Source organism: Paralichthys olivaceus, chromosome 3 (assembly GCF_024713975.1).
Source record: "Paralichthys olivaceus isolate ysfri-2021 chromosome 3, ASM2471397v2, whole genome shotgun sequence".
Classification (NCBI taxonomy): domain Eukaryota; kingdom Metazoa; phylum Chordata; class Actinopteri; order Pleuronectiformes; family Paralichthyidae; genus Paralichthys; species Paralichthys olivaceus.
In genome coordinates, this window is record NC_091095.1 from 6,634,058 (window position 1) to 6,653,741 (window position 19,684).

A 19,684-nucleotide genomic window follows, 5' to 3' on the forward strand; every position below is an offset into this window, starting at 1 on the left:
AGGAACCACATATCCCAACTAGCCTGGGAAAACTTCAGTAAGGACAACCCATTCAATTATGGAAAACTAATGGGTGGGAAATTTTCTCCATAAATATTGATTTATTTTTATAGAGATATTTATAGAGTGGGTGGAGAAAAAAAACAAGATTTATTCCCGTGCTTTTTATGCAGGAACCAAACAACCTCTTGTAAGTTGTTTGCATATGACAGCAGCTCTGCTTCATATTCTTGCAAAGGACAGTGAGGCAGATCTGATCGATTTGGTGAAAATTGACTGAGAGGGTAGAATGTGTTCAATAATCATATAGAGTTCTTACTCATATTATGAAGTGAAATAAACCAAATATTTCAGAACAGCTCCGTGGTTCAGCCTCAGACCAGTTTGTTAGTGGACGTCCCACCTCCTCACACACCTGGTACATATTAGACTCTGTGTGTGTGTGTGTGTGTGTGTGTGTGTGTGTGTGTGTGTGTGTGTGTGTGTGTGTGTGTGTGTCTGTGTGTGAGTGTGAAGGAAAGAGATAAAAGAAGAGGGGGAGATGGACAGATGGAGGAAGTGAGTGAGGCCTGTAGAGTAATACCCATGTGTGTTTCCATGAGCGAGAGTCCACTGATGATGTGACGCAAACCATATGAGGTGGAGCAACGGCTGCCTGGTGTGTGCGTGTGTGTGTAGCTGACTTCAGATGTCCACAGAAGTTCGGACGTTCTGGACATTTTCCGCAACTTTTCTTGCCAGACCTCGAGCAAAATGTCAGCAAAATGTTGATGACGTTTCTAAAACTGGAAGAATACAATATCTCAGGATAAAAAAGAGTAGCCATTCACGTAGAAGACGCTAAAGATGTCAACTTGGACAGACATCAAGATTTGAGAGCTTTTGGCAATAAGGGACGATGTTGGTGTGCTGTAAACAAAACAAAAAAACACTTTCCGCAGTGGAATGTATACATTATGTCCTGCCTGCTGAACGCCACCCCTCCCAGAAATGTTCCAGTTGTTTATGAACGTGCCAGACCCAGGCAACATCCTGCTACGTTCCTCATATGTGAAAGACAAACTCCAAAAAGTGTCCAAAACCAATTCTCCGGACATTTCCCGGAGTTAATGTCCGAGAACTGCCTGTGTGTCCTCGTTTGAGAGACTGTGGTCCCTGATGTGACAAAGGAACAGAAAAGAAGACGCTGACTGCCTTTATCTGGTGTCCCTCTCTCTCGGTCGTACTAACTGTACTCAAAAGGCAATTTGTAAAAGATTTGTGGTATCATTTTTGGAATTACCTCATCATTAATTCACCTCTAATTCTTAAACTTTATTCAAACATCTTCCTGTGAGCTGTTGTCTCCTAAATGTCAAGAGACCTTTCAGTAAAATATCATACATGTGGTCCTTCTCTCTTGATACTCTGAACCTTAAGTTGATTAGGACAAATGTGCAAGAAATCATACATACTTTAAATATTTAAGTTTCCCATTTCCTTTTCTTTAGAGAAAAAATGAATCATTGCATGTTTTACCTCCCTAGGTGAAACTGAAATAGATGACATGGGAAAACTGAGTTCATCCTTTAGTTTCACATTGCAGCACTTTGTGTGTGTGGGTGTGTGACTGTGAGAGGATAGAGTGACTGTAAAAACTCAGCGAGTACAAACCACATCAGATTCTGCTGCAAGTTTGTATAAGGACGTAAAAAAAGGAGTTGAAGGAAAACTAATACAAGTCCCCAAAATGATTCTGTAAAATCTGTTATTGAGTGTGTTACGCTGCCAAATGGCATTATGAGATCCTGCAGTGGAATGCAGGCTGAGACCATGTCACACTTACATGTGCCTAACTAATAACCCTAAAATTGGGTTTATAATCAGAAGAAATATGTTGCTCCCCAGAGAGAAGGTTTAAAATTCACAGTGTGCAGAGGAGAGTTTTCTACTCCAGCAGATCGGCAGCATGTCCACACTCCGCACTACTTTATTCTCTGTTTCTCACTTTGGAGAAAATAGTCGTAAATACAGCTGAGCTTTGAACTGTAATACTGTTGTAGTACCAGTGAGAAAGTCCACAGCAACAACCAGAATGGCACTTACATCTGCAAAGACCCAACATTTCCATTAAATTTAATCAAACCGCACACACGCATTAGATATCAGTGTCCATTATTTTTTATCATCAAGCTCCATGAATTATGGGAAAAACGCCCAGATGAGCATAAAATCTAATTGGTTCTCTCTTGGTCCATGTCCCATCCTTCCACCAAGTTCTGTTGAAATCTGTTCAGTAAATTTTGCATCATCAAGTTTGTGAACTTCCTTTCAAATTCTTTGATTTGATTCAATTTTTGTGTTTGAATCTGAATTTTATAAAAAAAAGACAAAAGCTGTATCCTAATTCAGAGGCTGTTTCTTTCAAAGGACTCTGTTTATAAAAGGAAAAGAACAAACGAGATGGTCTGATCCACCTATCCATTGCGTTGATATCATTTTTGACAGTTAGTTGTGCAGGTGGTTGAGCTGCAACAAGTGCAGCCACTCAAAGTAGCTAACAACGCTACAGTAAGGACAAGCTGGTCATGAAAGTAGTAAATCCTCTGTAGACCAGACTGGCTCATTACGACTAAGCCGTTGTGGTGTAGCCACCGTAGACCGAGGATTCAGCCCCTGAATTTTGAAAGAGCTCAACAGAATAGAGTAGAATAGAAGCCTGGACATTAAAATAAAAATAAAGAGACCTTTGCAGAGTGTAAAATGTCCCCAAGGTGCATAACAAAAAAAAACTGAACCCTAAACATTTCCCTCTTCTCCTGTTAACAAACACACTCACCTTGGGAGCGTTAAACAGAGCTGGACTACCTCTGCTGTACAATTCATTATTTTTGATTAATCTTGGCGAATTTGGCGACTGCGTGTGCTTTTCTGTTGTCATGTATTTTTGTTGGCCTGCTGTGTTGACTTTTACAAATTGGGCTGCATCCACTTTACACAGACTGTAAAAAAGGTACGAATTAATAGGTTTGCAATTCAAACAAGCAAGAAGAGACACCGAGCAAGTCTGTGCAGTGTCGGCCTGTCTGAGAGGAAAATTGTGGTTTACGCAGCGTCAGCCCCCACTGGCCAGTTCCTGAGACTGTTTGTGAGACCTCGGTTACAGCGTAGTGCCACACTGGTATTCACACATGTACAGCTGCAAGACACGTAGCCAAGGTAATAAAGTTTAGACATGGTATTAAACGAAAAAATATTTTTCCGTTCTCATAGTCCCTGTGTCTTTGTTGAAATCTGAACATCAACAATAGAAACAGGGAGAGATGGAAAGAAAACAAGGAATGAAAGGGTAGAAGGTAGAACTTAGTTTGGGTAAGGTCAAATGAGAGTGTGTGTGTTTGTGTTTTGTGTTCGAGGTGCTGAGGGCGGTCGGGTTGAGCTGAAAGTTGATGTCTGATGTTTCGCTCAGTGTGGTATCCCCTGCAACGGTCTGTCGGGGGGGTTTTGAGGGGGTGCGCTCTTGGCTGTTGTTGACATTAACCTCTTCTAACCCCATTGCACACACACACGCTCACTACTAGGCTGCGCGCAGAAAGACAGCTCCCATTTCTGCCTGTTTCGACCTGGTCCTTTATCCGACTGTCAGCTGAATTTGTTGCAAAGCTCGGAGATGTTGCGAAAGGTAAAATATGATGCAGGTGTTCCTGCAGCTGCTCGGTTGAAGCTTTTCCAAAAGGTCTGAACCTGAACATGGAGTTCAGAAAACACATCAATAAGAAACGAGACAGAATCTTTCAAGAAGTCATTAATATTAAGTGAGTTCATGTCTGCAAGTAAAAGGTCACGGTGGACACACTGTTTGTGTTATTACATCTAAAGGAGCCTTTCTGTTCTCACATGCTTTGGTGATCATTTGCATTTAAATAAGGAGAACCAGCTTCATGCTAATGTGGATATCTTGGGTTAAGGACTCTCGTCAACAAACAACATCTTAAGTCACTAAAATATTTTTACAAACGTCTTCTTGAGTGCAGATATTCAAAATCTCTGCGTTTCTGCGTATCAGTGTGAAACTGACCGTTTGGGAAAACGATGACGTCATAGATGCCCACTGTTGCATGCCCCAGAAACAACAACAATGGTGACTATATGCTGGTTTCTCTACAAGGCCTTGGTCTCTGTGTTATCCACCCCCTGTCTGTGTCTCTGCGATGGGACCAAAGCACCCACAGTAGAGTCCAGAGAGCAGGCTGGAGCTGCTGCAAAGTGGACAGACTGGCATCTAAAAATAAAATCCGCATGGAAACTCCTCAGGAATCAAACAATGAATTAGCACTCACGCATATATATACATTCACTGAAGCCTCCTGGCACGAAGCATTAAGTGAATAAACAAGGGCTAATTTCTGCTCCACGGAGGACGGATAATGGGGATATAGGAGAGGACGTTATTTTAACTAAAAACACAACCTTTCCAATGAAAGAAGCCGTGCAGTGTGTTTAAAGATTCCATAGAGGAAGACTCTCTGTGGAATGAAGGGACAGAAAGACTTTTTGGTCTCTCTCTCTGTGTGTGTGTGTGTGTGTGTGTGTGTGTATGTGTGTGTGTGTGTGTGTGTGTGTGTGTTACCTGAGAGCAGCGTCTGTGGTTCTCACACCAAACCAGAACTTGGTCAGTCTAGAAGAGACAAAGATGATAAGGATTAAACTAAACAAGAATGTTTGAAGCCTTCAACATGGTGATAATATAAAAATGTATACAAATACAAATGACATGACAGCTCCGCAGAAGTGAAGCCAAACCACCTTGCATCGCCCCCTGGTGGCTGGCTGCAGTGCAAGTCATTACACCACCAAGGTACTCTCTTGTTTGTTCAAGTGTTCATGATTCTGAAAAGTTTGATTCTAATGAGTTATTTTATGCTATAAAAACAAAGAGAAACATCATGATTGACAGCTGAAGCTGACGGATGATTGGTTAGGTACGAGTATCGTCGGGACCTCAATACCGCAGATCCATCACTATTATACAAACACAAGATGGCAGCGCTCGTATCCTCACAACAGGATGAAATGGCGACAGGTCATCCATCTTTATATACAGTCTATGGTGATGAAAGTAAATTACAAGGAGGCAGGAAGCAAAATATTGATAATAAAAGGTCAGTGACCAAATAACATAACAAGAGGAAACCCGTCATGCAGACAGACACACACTCAGGTTTTCTACTATATACATAATTATCCTCTGGGTGAAAAGGGGGTGAACACACTGTGTTTGTGGCTGCAGAGCCAGACAGAGATCACGTCACTTGGAGAGATGCATGTTTGTGTGTGTGTGTTTGTGTGTGTGTGTGCGTGCAGCTACTGCTTAGTGAGTCAAGACCACTGGTAAACATGAATGTTACAATGACTGTGAGAGATTGAGACGTCATCATATTACCACGGTGACAAAAATACAGATGAAGTGACCCAAAACCAAACCCTTGAGTCTCTCCAAGTTTTCAAACTCCTTAAAACAAATTCATCAGATGAGGTCAGAGAAACCTGAAGCATATTTGGAACTTTAGCCTGAAACCTTGGCTTCACTTTCCAGACTCAAAGTCTATATCCATTTTTATTCACAGCCTGTGACTGAGACCAAATTTATTTTTGATGTAACAAGGTACATAATTGACTTTTTTGTTAATCAATTATTTATTTCATTTATAAAATGTCCCACAGCTAAATTAACATTGAGCAAGTTCTTTTATTTGATATAATAAATTTACTCTGAGTCAAATGCTTTTACTTGATAAACTAATTTAAGGATTTCTTTCTTTCCAAACCCAGCAGGTTTCCCGACGGAGCTTCTCTCTGAGCTCCTACCTGTGAGACACCCGTTCTGTTTATTTATACAAACAGTTTTTTGTGGAATTGTGAATCGTTTTAATGGTTTGAATCAAGCAAGCTGAAAACCTTGTGGGAACTTTAAACTTGCAGTGGTGGTGTGGCAACAGAGCTGCTTTTCCCTCTGAAACACTTTGTTACCATCAGCACAATCCTGATGCCATCATCCGACATCAAAACAACTATTAGAAAACTGGTGGGTGTGCATTTGTGTATCTGTCTGTTGTCATGTGTGCATGCTCTTAGGGGAGTATATGAGCCTGTAGAGTGTGTGTGTGTGTGTGTGTGTGTGTGTGTGTGTGTGTGTGTGGGATAAGCCTTCTTAACGACTCCTAAACCCTCTCCTGAGTGAGCTGTATTTAGCCTGAACCAGGCTCATCTCTTTCCACAGACACACACTTTTCAGGGCTTCTCCTCTTTTAAGTTGCCTTTGTGCTTCTGGTATGAGGCAGGTTACGGGGTTAGAGTCGGGGTAACAGTGCAGTGGTTAAAGGTTAGAGATTAGGGGTTAAGGGCTTTCACGGTAGAGAAGATGCTGAATTGTCTCTTTCAGTCTTAACATTCAAAACAGATGCAAATTGACTGGTTTTAGGTGAAATACCTGCAGCTGATGCTCTGTGATGTAGGATGGTGACTTAAAGTCAAGCTCTTCCTCATGTTTTTCTACTGAAGCTGGAAAAGTGAGGGCGAGAAATGAAAGTCATGGCAAACTTTTAGAGAAGTGCCGCTCAGACAGTTAAAAGCTCCGTTCTGTCAGATAGGGAGGGCTGCTCCTCCGTACTTTTAGTGAAATTCCAAAACTGACAAACCATCCGTCACGCCTGCTTTCTGCACAATTGGCCATTGCCACACGTACAGTATGTGCGAAATTGGCAAGAGCTCCAAGTTGTCCACAAATCTTATTCCGCACACACTCTCGCTCCTGTCCATGTCTACATCTGCAGCTTTTGCCTTTGGTTGTCCGTCTGGAAGCAACCAAGGAATGGTTAGGTTTTTCCAAAATCAGGATCAGGTCATGGAATACAGATAAAGATCAATTCTGACATTGAAATGATTCTAGGACTGAATAAAAGTGTATTTCTTGTGAGTTTGCCTTTAAGTTTAAATTTGTATTGATGGTGGGGACACCTTTGGCTTAGCAGTAATCTGTGTCAGTGGTTAAAAAGGATAATGCTGACACATAGGAGGAAGAGAGCAGCAGCACAGGATTAAAGAAGAGGTTAAACCCCTGATGAATAGTTTGGTAACAAGTCTGTGGGGAAGGACGGATGGAAAAGGGAACAGATGAGAGGAGAAACAGTAGAACGGTATCACAAGAGAGGCAGAGAAACACACCTTCCTACTGTTCACCATTTCTCTCGTGCCTCCTGTTTTTAAAACTGACGCCACCAGTGTGATTGTATACAAGTCATCATGAAGTTGTTTACTTCCTCAAATATTCAAGCTTTTTTTAAGCTGCTGCAAAGATAGCTGCATCTGGAGGTTTCAAAACATGCATCTCATGTGACCTCAGTAGATTGTGTCTCCAGTCTGAGTGCTTCATATTCTCTATACTGTAGAGAACATTCAATGTTTCTCATCAAGCATTGATGTCTACAAACATTGCACCACAGCGTTAACTAAAAACTCTAACTTTAATTTGGATTTGTGCTGCAGGATTCGCACCATGTGATGCAACACTGGAGCGAGCTCCACCCTTGGATACTCTAAGCATCAGTTTGTGAAGTGATCCAGAATTTTCCTTATTGTTTTCCAATGGGTTTGATAATTTATTGTTCATGTGACTCTGGCCTCTAACAAAATTCTACATGTTTCCCAGAATATGTTTCCAAACTGATCGATGTGCCTGGACGGTTTGGCCCTGGGTTGTGTTGTATATGTAGTGTGAGAGACTAACGCACGTGCATTGTATTCTGGTAGATAGAGGTTGTGGTAATTAGAGAACTGTGTCCTTACTGCCTCTTAATGTAAAATTTTTCCATGTATGAAGACAAATATAACTCCAGAACAAATCTGTGGGGGATCTGTCAGCTGTCATGTCAGAAAGACTGTAAAGGTTCCAAAATACATCACGACTTGTATGAAATACGCAGCTTATCATTGATTTTGGTTATTAAAACATCCTCATATAGCCACAAAATTATTTTCTTGGTTTTAAAAGACGTATTCCAGTTATGTGAAATCATTTTCTGAACTCATACTGCTCCTGGTGAGTGATATGACACAAAAATTGCTCTGTTTCTTCATCACATCCACATTAATCATAATCAAATCTAAATTGCAGCCCTAATTATATCCAGTAAGTGAAGTAGTGTCCAAGGCGTCCAATCAACCAACAATATTATGACAACAATATTGGCAGCATCGCTCTACTCTGTCCTGCTTCTGGATGCATGATCAGGGTGGGTCTTTTAAATGTTTATCCAACCACCATCTGCCTCTTCTGGAGGAGAGAAAGGGATAAATAAAAGTGGGGAAGAGGAAGTGAGTGCACACACAATTTACATTCCCTCTTCCTCCTCCTCATGCTCCTGCTGCTGCTCGTCCAGATTAGCTTACGTTAGTCGCCCTGTCATTCTCTCTGTCTGTTCTTTTTACTACACACTGCAGCTCTGGCTCTCTCCAGCTTCTCCACGTTGCTGCCAGCTCCTTTAAAAGTGACAGAACAGGACTTGAAAACAATGGTGATGATAAACTGTTGCTGCTCCACTCAAACAACTGAGGACAGTTAAACAAGTCCAGATTTTTAAAGAGGAGATATAAAGCTGCTTTTCCCCCCTGTGCGGCCTCACATCTTCATCCTCTCTCTTAATCTTTTTCACGCTCTCTTTGTTTTTCTGTCGCCCTCACCATAGCACCCCTCAGCTCTCCGTCACTCCTCTGCAACACACTACACAGATGTACGTATGCACACTCATCCCAAGTCAATTTCATGGGACATATTTGCTGTCAGAGCCAATCAAGGCAGTTTGGATGGGTCTGTGTGCCGTATGGCTATTAAACGGTGGTCAAAGTGGGGTTTCGTAGGGTCCCGGAGTATGCGAGCGAGGCTGACTGCGGCAAAACAGCTGCACATGTTGAAAGAGTCAGGCAAAGAAAGGGAGGACTGGATGAAGGTGACTAGAAGAAGAGAAAAGAAGTTGGATGTGGGAGACCGAGAGGAAAACGGGAGGGAGGGAGGAAGTTGAAAAGAGCAGAGGGAGACAGACAAAAGGTGAAAGCTGGAAATAAATATTAGTTCTTACGAGCGAGGAGGAGACTGGCAAGGAGCGGTGGATACTAGTTGTGAAACAGGATGGAATAAATTCCTGTGACTGCTGTCTGTCGTCTAGCTGAAGTTGAATCTTTATTATTTTATTAAATGGGACTTTACCGTACATGACAAATATCAAAAGTAATTTTTTTTCCTTAAACCCACTTCATGATGAATGACTTGTACGACAGAACCATGCAGGAATCTCATTTCTTTTTTAATGATGGATTTCCACGACTGAGTCTTAAAACCTTTTTTTTTCTTCATATTCTGGGATCCAGGAGAGAAATTTGTCTGAGGCTGAAACACCAGAGACCCGTCAGAAACCAACTGACCCGCGGAGGAAGAAACACTTGCACTAAAGGACTTCCACATGGTTCTGACGGCTGCTGGGTCCACACTAGTCCCTGTTAAAAGAATAACATTCTGATATCGCTGGACGCGGCAGCACAAAAACACACACGTGCACATTCATCATGCACGCACACAGCTGCACACACACTTTAGTGTTTGAAAGAGAGAGAGATATAAATCACACTTCTGCCAGATGCAGCGATAAAAAGTGTGTGTGTGAGAGAGAGAGAGAGAGAGTGGGACAGATTGTGTGTCTACATTATGTGTGTGTGTTGTGGTCAGTGTCTGCGGTGAGGTGCAGTAGAAAGTCTATTTAACACGAGGCATTAACTCTGCTAATCACACCCAGATGACCAGGAGCAAACTCATCCACGGTGTGTTGTGTGTTGACGTGTCGTCTGTGTGACTGTGCACCGTGAAGGTATCATGACTAACTTCTACTCGACAAAATATAAAGTTCTTCCCAAAAAGCCCATGTTGAGGTCAGAGCATTCCCGAAACAAGCCCCTCATTACTCTACGTGTGTGTGTGTGTTTCGTGCACGTGTGTCAACGTTAGTGTTTGTGGTGCTCCACATCCTGTAAACAACAAGCGTCACAACAAAGTGGTTGTTATACGGTCCTGAAATTTGCCTCATCCGACGACAATTACATTGCTGTTTGTCTTTTTCTCTTTCGGTTCCCTCCCAACAACAATGATGATGGAACTCCAGTGGAGAAAATACCCTCAATTATTCACAAATCAAAGGGGAGAGTCGACACGTCAACACTGAATTTCCCTCTTTTGTCCTTTTTGTTGAATTTTCATTGTTTTGACTGTTTTTGCTTGATATTACTCGTGTTATCTGCGTGTTGTAAATATGCATGCAGAGGTTTTCCAGTAACATTAACTAAAATGCTCCCCTTCAGCTGCTGTGTGTATAAAATGTTCAGCCCCCATCAGTGATGTGTCAATGTAATTGATCTTAGCAGACACAGGATTAAATTTCTAAGCAAGCAAATCAACAATCCAAGCTTTGTTAGCTGGTTTGGTCATTAAAGTTATGCTCATTTCCAATTTATTCAAATGTCAGATGTAAAATGTGATCCTCCATTGATTTGTTGAAATCTACAGAGGGAACAATGATCTCTTTTATCATTAGTTGCAGATTTATTTCATCTAAAAAGGTTAAATGTGTCATGTTGCTGTCCTCCTCCACCCAGGGAGGGATACTCGCTTGTTGAGCACACGAGAAACTGGTCCAGAAAAAGTCTTTGCAAGAAAAGAGTCAGAAGTAAGAAGAAGAACAGATTTAATTGCCGAGGTATCAGATATAATATGGCGTCACACTTTTTGATGTGGTGAAACAGGCTCTCTGTCTGAAAGAATAAAGGCATGCCGCTCAATGGCTGTGCCATTCCTCGCTGTGATTTACTGTCTTGGAATTTCTTGTCCTGGTTTCACGTGAGAATCGCTCCTCCTGCGCCGCCACAAGTTTATCACCATCCAGCCCTGGTTGCACCGATCAAATGACAGGGCGGTCACCAAGCTCCAGAGAGAGACAGAAGCTTTATCGCTGACATGAATCAAGCAGGCCTTTGTCTCCTGCCATCACCGGCCCCTCAGCCTGTCTCTCTGCTTACCCATTTTTTTACCCAGCGTATCAGTTTGTCTGTCTTCATGTTTGTCCATCACACCTGTCTGTGTGTCCACCTGCCCGCTGATCCGTCCTCTCTAGCTCTTTGCCGGTCTTTGTGCTTGACCACGTCTGTCTACCTGCCTTTATCTACCCGTCTGTCTCTGTGCAACCTGATCTGACCATTGTCTCTGGCATTTTTCAGAGCGTGACTAGTTGGCTGACCGACCTCTGGGCTGATTAGAGTTACCTACCGCAGAGCAGCTGGGACACACATGCATGCACGCACCGACACACACACACACACACACACATAAACACAAATGCACAGGCGGCTCATTCAGCATCGCACTGGCACTCGGCCCTGGCTGGAACCGCTAACCATCCGCTCATCAGCACCACAGACCTGTGAGTGTTTAAGACACGCAGTCTAATCTGATCTACTACGTACGTGCTAAAAGATCCAGCTCTGCAGGCGAGCAGGGAGTTTTTCCCGTATTTTTAGGAGTTTACAACAAAGAGGAATTTGGGGATATGACAACATACCAACATATATATACTCATGTGCACACACACACACTCACACACACACACACACACACACACACACTCAACAAGCTATAATTACGCTATTACACCATACAAGGGAAAGTAGTGGAAAACCCAGAGACGCAGCAGAAAGAGAGGTGTAAATAGAAAACTGGTGACTCACATTCTAGTGGCTACACACTAGCCACACACACACACAGAGAGAGAGAGAGACAAAAACACAGGGTTCACCCACATGAAGCCAGAGGAAGTAATGTGTGTGTTTGTGTCTGAGTGTGGTGACAGAGCAGGATGAGTAAAGCTTTATTTGTCCTCACTGATGTTATAGTTACTGGAGCTGTTATCAAAAAGGTTTTATTTCTTTGTTTCAAACGTTCTGTTCTTTAAATGAGTGAATGCTCTAACGCTCAGTCTCTTCACACCCATCAATCTCTCCAGGCTCCCTCTACACTCTCTGTCCTATAATAGGTTCAGGGAGTGATGCTGTTTCCCAGGATGTGGCCGCGGGGGAACTTGTTTCCTTGTTTGCTCAAAAAGTTTAGAGGATCTGTTTTTACTTTGGTACAACACAGTTTTACGTTATGTCCTAAAATGTATTTCTGATTCATCCACACTGTCACTGTCCTGCTGATCAGTGATGAAGTCAGTGTTTCCTCATACATGTTACAGCTAGAATTGTGTCTAATGATTATTTTAATAATAATTGAATAATCAATGAATCAATTATTTGCTTGATGTGTCAAAATAGTACAAAATGTACATCAAAATTTTCTATAGCCTTAAATATTGCCTCTTAATTATCTTGTTCATTTTATTCTGTTATACAATACAATGTTATACAATTTTTGTATATTGACATTTATTTAATTATTGATCAATCAACTTGCTGATTATTTGTTTGACTGAATATTAATTTTGACTGCAAAACAAATCTGTTCTATTAAGTAATCGCAACCTATTAGAGTGAGTAAATTAGATCATTCCAATTCAAATCAGCAATCATAACTCATGATGCTGTTGTTTTTCATATTGAGGATATAAATATACTGTATATATAACATGGAGCTGCGATAGAGCTTTAAAATGATATACGAACTATTTCTCTGTGACCTATGTTAAAGGAGAAATGACCAGTCACAGTCACAAAAAGTTCAAACTTTGTTATCCCATGATCTCCCTTCATCAGGATCCCAGACACATGAAATTCCAGTTCCATAGGTTACTTATATGAACAAATCAGCACATCAAATTTCATTAACTATGATTTCATTAACTAACTTAATTATCTGTAACAGTTCCGCCCAAAAGTGTGATGATTTGACTCAGCATGACCCAATTTGAGAATTCGTTTCTAGAGGAATTCTTCTACAAACCTACTCTGTAGCTGCGGCTGAAAATGTCTTTTATTCTGCTTTGTTTCAAAATGTCCACAGCTTCGAAACCTTTCGGAAACAAGTCGAATTTATATGTTGGAGACTAACTGGAATTATCAAAACAAAAAGCAAACGTCGATTGTAAAGTTAATCTCAGGAAGGAGCAGAAGAGTAAACATGAGATGGATAATTAGCTGTTCTATACACCAGAGTGGGATGAACTGTTTTCCCCCCTTTCTGGATATTGAGATATTTTCCCCAAAGGTGCAGTAAGCTTGTCGGTTTGAAGAGATCAGCGCACGGCAGAGCCAGAGAATCCTGCGAGTGTAAACATACCGTGGATGTCAATTAGTGCCAGCAGTATGACAGAAGGTTTACACAGGAGTAATATCACAAAACGTTTTAACTTCTCAATGTGAAACCTGAGTAGAAGATTCATGTCCGGCCTGTTTGCTACCTCCCAGTCTGAAGTTTTCATTCCCATCGCTGCTGTTTGACGCTCAACATCTGACTGACTACTGCAGTCCACTGAACTCATAAAGTTTAAAGCAAATGTTCCATTTCTCACACCTGCAAACACAGACACACACAGACACACACAGACACACACACACACACACAGTTCAGTGCTAAGAGAGTCATCCAGGGGCCACCCTCATTACCCAACGCACAGGTGACAGGAGTCCATTCTGGATGGACGAGGACCAGACCAAACCTTTTGTTTTATACGTGAACATGTGCAAACCCACGCACACACGCACTCACGCAGACACAAACTTTCTTCTACACACCTCAGAGCCATTGGGGCTGAACTCTGCGGTTAATGACTTTCCCACCCACTACACTGCGTGCACATGTTGAAGCCGTTAAAATAAGTGGCTTTTTCGAACTTGGTAACGTCCTAACGTCCCTGTTAATCTCGCATTCCTCACTACAAAGGCCGCGGTACGTTGGCCAGCGATTTCGGCAAGATGAGCCATTTTCGCCAACTATTAGAAACCAGCAAACATTTCTCCGCCTGTATTGGCCGACTGAGCGCTGAGCACTACTGACCCAGGGCGACTTCAGGGTGAGCAACATCAAAACATCTGTCCAAAAACATCCTGATGAAAACCACATTGGAAACAACACAGTGTTTAGGTCTAGATCACAAAGTTTCCAGATTAATAATTTGAGGCAGTAAATGCTCTACTGTGCATTCCCACTGTGCAAAACAACATCTCTGAGCTGATCTCACTCAACTCAACATGACATTGAGTGGCCATTGTTTCCTGCGGTCTTTATGTAAAACCCAATTTTTGCATTAAACAGGGGAAGCATGGTAAGGTTTATTAAACTATTTTATTGAAATCCACACATGTATAGGGACTTGTACTGTATTTCTCCAGCTGGCCACGCAGTCCCTGACAGTCACACAACTACAGAGGGTGGAGGTGTGACTGTGTCTGGTGCCTGTGGCTTTTAATCCAATCACAACAAAGAGAAATAGCAAATCTTTTTTTTTTGTTTTAATCAAGTTTAATGATGCCATTTAACTTTAATCTCGGTGATAATGCCTGTGTTTACGTGTATAATTGAGTGCAGATTCAGCCAGTTGTGCTCGTGCGGCTGAACGTGCAAACGCAGATGTGCGATCGTTGTGTTTGTGCACTGTGAGAAAGTCCTTCCACTCCAGTCCCTCTGCTGCATTCACTCACTGGACTATAGATTGATTCAAGGTGCTCCTCATCCCCCACTTCTGTTTGTTTAATCCGCCAATATTCATGTGGTGATGATGCAACAAGCAAATATATTAGTTGGAATAATCACATTTTATTGAGTATTGTTTAGTGCCACAAAGAAAATTGCTCATATGGATCAAGATCTTGGCAGTGATTACAAATGGCCTGTAAAACACAGCACCTTTTACAGATATGTAAGTATTGAGGTGAAAGAGATCTGTAGAGACTAAATATATAAATTAATACTAGTGATGTTTTCATCTAAATTGTATAAATTGTTGTTTTCTTTAGCCTAGAATTGATCCTTTATATTTAAATACTTTATATTAACATGGGGAACAGGTCCACGTTACTAAACTAAACACCTTTTCAGTTTTTAAGGTCAGCTGACGGTTCCCACAGGTTTACGTCTGGAACAGGAGGATGAGGTGACTGAGGTGTAACCAGCTCCAACGTGCAACTTCACCACAAGATGTCACTACATTCTACACACTGAACCTTTAAACGTGGATGTTTCAAACTGCAGAAGAAACTTTCAGGGTCACAACAGATGTTAAATCCATGTGAGTGAATTTCAAACTAAAAGTAAACAGCCTGTGACTGTCTCTCTTACAGTCGGTGATGTGTGATGTGTCTAGTTCACAGTGGTGGTCCTGCTGACGGAGGGTGGGTGAGGGGTGAGTACCTGGAGGTGTCTGAAGGCGGCAGTGAGCTGGGTCATGTGCAGGGTGAGACACCTGGACGAGCATCTCGCGCTGTGGATCTTCTCCTGAACGTCCTCCAGCTCCGGTGAACTCCTGCGGCCGCGACTCACCGTCAGCACCGCGCACAGCAGCAGCAGCAGCCCGGCCACTCGGGCTGACATGACGGCAGAGGGCGAGCGAAGCGAGCGACGCGGGATAACGAGGGAAATAATTCAAGTCAGAGTAAACGGCGGACTCGAGTTCCTCGTGCTCGTCAACGTCCCGCGAGCGACTCTATGAAAACATCACAGTGAGCGCGAGCTGCAGCAGCGCTAGCTGCAGCTCTCCCCTCCTCGCGGACACTCCCACCGCCGGTGCACGTGCGGCCACGCCGAGTTGTAGAGCTCTTCATCCTTGTTGTCCTGGTCATCTTCATCATCATCATTACTGTCATCATCATCTTCATCAGCATCACTATCATTATTATCATCATCACAATCATCTTCATCATCAATATCATCATTATCATCACAATCATCTTTATCATCTTCATCATCATGTTTGTCATCATCATCACTTCTTCAACATCATTATCATCACAATCATCTTCATCATCAACATGTTTGTCATCATCATGTCTTCATCAACATCACTATCATCATTATCATCACAATCATCTTTATCATCTTCATCATCATGTTTGTCGTCATCATCACTTCTTCAACATCATCATCCTCTTAATCATCATCATTATCATCAACATGTTTGTCATCATCTTCATCAACTTAATTATCATCACCATCATAATCAGCAGGTGATTCTTCTTCATCACTATCATGATCTTCATCTTCATCAACATGTTTGTCATTTATCATCATCAACCTAATTACCATCATCATCTTCATGATTTACATTATCATCTTCATCATCATCAACATCATAATCACCAAGTGATTATTCTTCATCACTATCACGATCATGATCTTCATCAACATGTTTGTTATTTTAATCATCATCATCACCATCATCATGTCTGTAATCTGTATTATCTTTATCTTCTTCATCTTCATCATCATCAACATCGTCAGTATCATTGTGTTGTCATTTCATCTTATTCATCCTTATCCCTATCACCATCATCTTCATCATGTTTGTCATCATCATCTTCATCATCTATGATGATCATCTATTTTCTTTGCATCACTTATACAGATCATATGTTTAAATCGATATCTTCATCATTATTGCAACATCTTCATAACACCTGCTATGTAACTGAGTACTGGGAAATAGTAACTATCAGAAACAGAATCAGTGAAACAATAGAAGTCCTCATGGTTTACATGACGATTGTTTCAGGCCTATTAACACTTTACCATTGCTCCCCTGAAAAACAAACGTCCATTATAGTCTGGGAGTTATTATAAAAAGAATTGAGCTGAGTAAATTATTAGAGCTGACTAATAAAATGCAGTTATTAGTGGGTAAGAGGGCTGAAGAATGTGTTGAGGTAAGTGTCTGTCACGCAGCCAGTCAGTGTGTTAGTCACCAGTTTTCAACAGCGAGTGTGGAGCCAAGTGGGGCTTTCAAGAACCAGGGCCAAGTGGAGATGTTTAGGACACAGGGTCGAGAGCGTTATTTGTTTATATGAAACTGCAGCTCAGAAGAGGAGTCATCTCTGCTGGCAGCAACGAGCAGAGAGAATCACCTAGCTTTTGATTGGGGGGGGAGACAGAGTTGTATAAATATTTAGTAAGAACTGGCAGGGCTGTTGTTGGCCCTGTGGAGAAAACCAGGCTTTTCACTCCATCTGCATATGAAATATATACCAGACTATACATATAGACCTCATTCCTGACCTTTATGGATCGTTAACTCTCAATTCTACAACATCTACAACACCTGGAAATAAAAGATTATAGCCTCCGCCAAGAAGTTATGTTTTGTTGGTTGGTTGGTTTGTTTGTTTGTAAGTAAGATTACACAAAAACTACAGGACAGATTACCACTAAACTTGGTGGAAGGATGCGGTTTGAGTCAGAAAATAACTCATTAAATCCAGGATATTGTTTCACTTGATGTTGAGGGCATTTAGCAACAATCAACAACGACATAGCGTTATGATATTCAAGACACCTGACTTCATTGCTTGATTTATTTGACTGTCAGTTCAAAACCCAAAGGTATTTACTTTATTCACATCATGTGTGACAAAGAAAGACATGAATCAGTGAATATAAAGCACTTTTACATTAAATTACAAAATGACTGAAACATTTAATCCAAATCCAAAATCTGGGCTTTTGACAAAAGAATCAGAATCACAGCTGAGTTTGTAAATTCAAATGAATTTGATGCATGTGTGTTGAGGATGGTTAAACAGATGCCAGAACAAAGGCAGACAAGACAGAAATGATCCTGAGCTTTAGATGGTGAGCTGTAGAGGCTTTTCACGATGTATTATGACGTGTAAATTGTTAAATGTGTCTGTTTAAGACCAAAACCATAATTTGAAGTGAAGGGATGTTGTATTTCTCCACTAGACGTGCATCCCTGGCAGATTTCCATTTGTCCAATTGCCTTTTATTTAATGGTTACAGAGTAGATAGAGTTTCATGAATCATCCTAATAAGGGAAGCGACACTGCTTCATGCAGCCCTCTGATGATGTAATCTTATAAACTGGTCTGTTTGAGATGTGACTCCTGGACCTTTACCACATAAACACAACTAAACCCAGCAGAAATTAAAGTGTCTCTATGAACTACCAAACAGAAAAGCTGTTTCTAATTTTCAAACCTAATCTTTGTGTATTTAACATGTCACTGGTCTAATCCAAACAGTCTCATCATTTGAATCCCACAGTATTTGACTGATTCTGTCAGGATCCCAACATGTTGTTATCATTCATGTCCAAGATTACTGATGTGGTCACAGATTATTCCCTTACAGCTGAAACTGCTCACCGCTCGTCTGTCACTCGTCTGATTTCTGTCTCCTCCACAGTCTTCAGCAGCTTTGTTTCTCTTTGCTCTCTGTAAATCCTCACGCTGGTAGAGGTATTTAAAACTTCTACTTCAGAAATACCAGAAAATTCTGCCATGATGAGTAAAGATGTTTTACTTAAGTAAAATTTTTATTTGGAGCATTTGGGTAGTGAGGAGCGGAGTGGGGGTAATGTAGCAGAAAATAAAAATATTCAATGTACTACTGTATGTACAACTACCTCAAAATGATGAAGTACTTTGATACACTTTTAACTTCTGCTGATCACAGTGTGATGGAGGGAACACTGGAACAGTAGCTGGAGCAACAGCGCCACTGTGTGGAATATAAATGCAAGTGCAGTATTGATTATAAAAAAGGACTATTCTGTATAAATTTGTGGCACTCTCTCAATATGCTCATACAGGCTCATGAAGACTTGTTGAAGTAAATGTGTGTTGATCAATGTTTTTGTGAAAAATGTCTCCTGGGGAAAATCACATGTTAAAGCTGAGACCATGAATAGATTAAAGTTACAACTAGAATGGAACTCAGGACAGCAAATACCTCTGCAAGGCCAAACTGTCCTACACATGATTGTTTGTTTCCTATGATAAAAATGGAAAAGTCAAGTCCATTTGTATACATATGAAACAATAATAAATGGAGTGGAAAATTGTATGATTCATTAAATATAATCATCATCATCACCATCATGTTGTATAATTATTATTATGATACATCATTTTTATTTCTTATTATTTTTAATATCTATCTCTGATGGATTTGATTGATTCATCATCATTATAAACAATTGATTAAAGAAATAAAAGACTAGAAACTTGAAACTTGAAAAGTGTCATTCAGGAAAAGTTTTTAATAAACATTTAGAGATCAATTAACAAACAGACAGGAGAACAGACAGGAGAACAGACAGGAGAGCAGACAGGAGAACAGACAGGAGAGCAGTCAGGAGAACAGACAGGAGAACAGACAGGAGAACAGACAGGAGAGCAGACAGGAGAACAGACAAAATAATAGACAGGAGAACAGACAGGGGAACAGACAGGAGAACAGACAAAATAATAGACAGGAGAACAGACAGGGGAACAGACAGGAGAACAGACAGGAGAACAAACAGGAGAACAGACAGGAGAACAAACAGGAGAACAAACAGGAGAACAGACAGGAGAACAGACAGGAGAACAAACAGGAGAACAGACAGGAGAACAGACAGGAGAGCAGACAGGAGAATAGACAGGAGAACAGACAGGAGAACAGACA

The 19,684-nt window shown here is 41.2% G+C and overlaps 1 protein-coding gene across 2 annotated transcripts in view; it reads right to left on the bottom strand.

Annotated features, from left to right (window-relative positions):
- anos1b (anosmin 1b) overlaps nt 1-15,783 on the bottom strand; it is a 41,605-nt gene extending 25,822 nt beyond the window's left edge. Inside the window, exons 1-2 of one of the 2 annotated variants that reach the window (XM_020098312.2) lie at nt 15,419-15,783; nt 4,610-4,657 (exon numbers count right to left, since the gene is read on the bottom strand). In XM_020098312.2, the coding sequence (XP_019953871.2) occupies nt 4,610-4,657; nt 15,419-15,598 (228 nt within the window). In that variant the 5' untranslated portion in view covers nt 15,599-15,783. The remainder of the gene's footprint in view (nt 1-4,609; nt 4,658-15,418) is intronic. The other variant, XM_069521678.1, reaches the window with a different exon arrangement.
- Between the last annotated feature and the right edge of the window lie 3,901 nt (nt 15,784-19,684).